Below are 2,592 nucleotides of genomic sequence, written 5' to 3'. Positions count from 1 at the left end.
GAAGGGGGGGGGGTGGGGGGGATTTAAAACAGCCTTTTCCCAAAGAGACTAAACTAGGCTTTTCAGAGGTCTTTAAGACGCTCTTCCATGTGCACCATGTCATGTGTTAAGGAAAACCATAGCCCAGATGGGGAGGTTTTGGCCATTTCCAGGAAACAGTAGATCAGCAAGTAACTTTTGTGGGAATGACTTGAGCCATCCCTAAAAATGGCTGAGTACTCGTGCCAAGGAAGGTAAATCAACATTCAATTGTTTAGGACATTTCAAAGAAGCCAGCGGATGCCCCATGTCTGTAGTATCCTTCTAAATCTGGAGACCAGTTTTGGCTGGACTGTACAATAACCTTGAAAGCAGCTTTAATTTTGCACGTAAGCAGCGTGTCTGCAAATCCAACAACAAATAATGCTAAACAGTAAAATAATTATTAAAACTTTAAAGGGAAACTATGCAGAAATCTTTTATGGGAGCTGCCACTGCTATCTTTCAGGCCTCAGAGTTATTAGGATTCTGAGTTTCCAGTTAGCAAGTCAGTAAAAAAGAAAAAAAAAAAACATTCTAAAAAAGAAACGCATGCATGAGTGAAAGGATCAGGATGATCCCCCCCAAAGCCTGCACGTACAGTATAAATGCCAGATCTTCTATGGCAATTCCCATATTTATCCCCTGTAATGAAAGAAGCCTGATGGAGGCTACCACTTCCTCGGACAATGAAAGTTGCTTAGTTTTCATTAATACTTGAAGTCACTTAACCTGGGACAACCACAGAGATAATGAGGTATGGCCTCTTCCTGACCTATTTACTTGATGTTTGTTCCAAGTTTGTGACTCTCAATGTCCAGAAGCCAGATATAGCCAGCCAAACTAGTACTTTCAGAAAGTAAAAAAATGGCAGCACAAATATTTTTCTTGCGACAAGTAGAATTTAAAGTAAATCTGTCATGAGAAACTGAGGCTGCTATACTTGGCCTTCATCTGAAAATGCTAGATTACTGGCTGTTGCACAGATGCTCTAGCTTTGAGTGAATGACCCAAAACAAGGTTGCAGATGACTTTGGACCCTTCACTGATTTTCCTGATTTGTATAAAGAACAAGTTCCTGACTTGTTCTTTGTCAATGGGCCAGAAACCTCTGGACCAGCTTCCAGGCAACTATGATTTTCAGAAGGTCAGCAATGGCAGCCCCCATGTTTCTCTTGTTATGGATTTATCTTACAAAACACCTGTCAAAAGAGAAACGATAGAATTGGACTGCCACTGCTGAACTCTTACCAACACAGTTTCTGAGATGGCTCTGGCTTCAATGCTTTCCTAGTCACAGAGCTAAAACCCACACAAAAAAAAAAAAGTCCATCTCCATACTCGAACCAGATCAATCACAATGCATTGGCACGATTAGATCATCAAAAGCAGACAGAAAATATTTTCAGCGGTGGTCAGCAATGGCGGCCTCCACATTTATATCTCATAAGTTTCTTTTTCCGATCCATTGGCAAAGACAGCATCCTTACCCAAAACTTCCCCCGGTAAGCAGCACTGGGAGGTTCAGCCACATGTTCAACCACATGTATAATGTACATTCATGCACTCCCAAATACCAACCTAATCACAGCATTTGAGAGAACGTCTATAGCTTAGGCTTATCCCACTGAGTTTACAAAATCACCTGCTGCAGAGTATGCCATACAGTAACCACAAAGATAGAGGGGAAAAAAAAAGAAGAAAGTTCTTACATACCATAAAGGGAACCTGAGCAGTCATTTGCCCACGCTAGCATAGTATAGGCTGTTTGCATATACCTTTGTATTACAGGCTTTGCTCCCCAGCACAACATGGAGCTCTGGCAGATCAGCTATACCTATGCCATTTTCTCAAATTAGCATAAATACAGGTACACAGCTGCCTCCCACATGGCAATGCCACACCTACTGATAGGTCTTTAAAGGATGGGACACGGAATTGTGGGATGAAGCACATCTAAATCTCAAAACTTCATTGCTAGTGGAGAAAGGTCACTGGAACTCCAAGTAGCTCTGGGGGAACAAAGCCTGCAATGGAAGATATGTGCTGAGAAGCTTACAATGTCAGCTATGTATTCATGTCCACAGGTTTGAGTTAAAGTTTACAAAACATTATAAAAATTGGAGGACTTTTTAATGGATTGCATAACAAAAACAAACATACAATATATGTTCACAGCATTTCTGGACACAGTTTGTTATATATAATATCATAATCAACATAATACAAAAAGAAAAAACAAAACACACACACACCTTTTAAAAACATTAAAAAACATTTTGGACAAGATATTTGTAATAAAACAATAATGTTTTGATATTAAGTAATAAGAGCCCTACGATAATTACCTTTGCTCTTACCTGCTCCGCTTCTTCTTTACTCATGGCCAGAGCTAACTGGAGCTGCAGCTCTTCCTCCCCACTGCTCTGAGGCCATGCTTGCTCTGCTTCAGGTGCTGGGTTCATTGTTGATGCTGAAGATGCTGGAAATATGCAATACAAATAGAACAATGCACAATAAAGAAACTTGGCTTTACACACTAATAAAACAGAAGCAGAGATGGTAAAAGAAAAA

General features: G+C 40.3%; 1 protein-coding gene across 9 annotated transcripts in view; it reads right to left on the bottom strand.

The window, feature by feature from the left end:
- Positions 1–2,592, bottom strand: part of EPN1 (epsin 1) — a 60,801-nt gene that overhangs the window by 24,129 nt on the left and 34,080 nt on the right. For 4 of the 9 annotated variants that reach the window (XM_018559593.1, XM_018559598.1, XM_018559596.1 and 1 more), the window contains exon 4: positions 2,367–2,500. In XM_018559593.1, the coding sequence (XP_018415095.1) occupies positions 2,367–2,500 (134 nt within the window). Of the gene's footprint in view, positions 1–2,359; positions 2,501–2,592 lie in introns of all 9 variants that reach the window. The other 5 variants (XM_018559594.1, XM_018559597.1, XM_018559600.1 and 2 more) reach the window with 2 other exon arrangements.

This window comes from Nanorana parkeri, unplaced genomic scaffold, assembly GCF_000935625.1.
Source record: "Nanorana parkeri isolate BGI_ZX_2015 unplaced genomic scaffold, ASM93562v1 scaffold405, whole genome shotgun sequence".
Classification (NCBI taxonomy): domain Eukaryota; kingdom Metazoa; phylum Chordata; class Amphibia; order Anura; family Dicroglossidae; genus Nanorana; species Nanorana parkeri.
The sequence above is the reverse complement of the archived record's forward strand: the minus strand, read 5'-3'. Positions and strand labels throughout refer to the sequence as shown.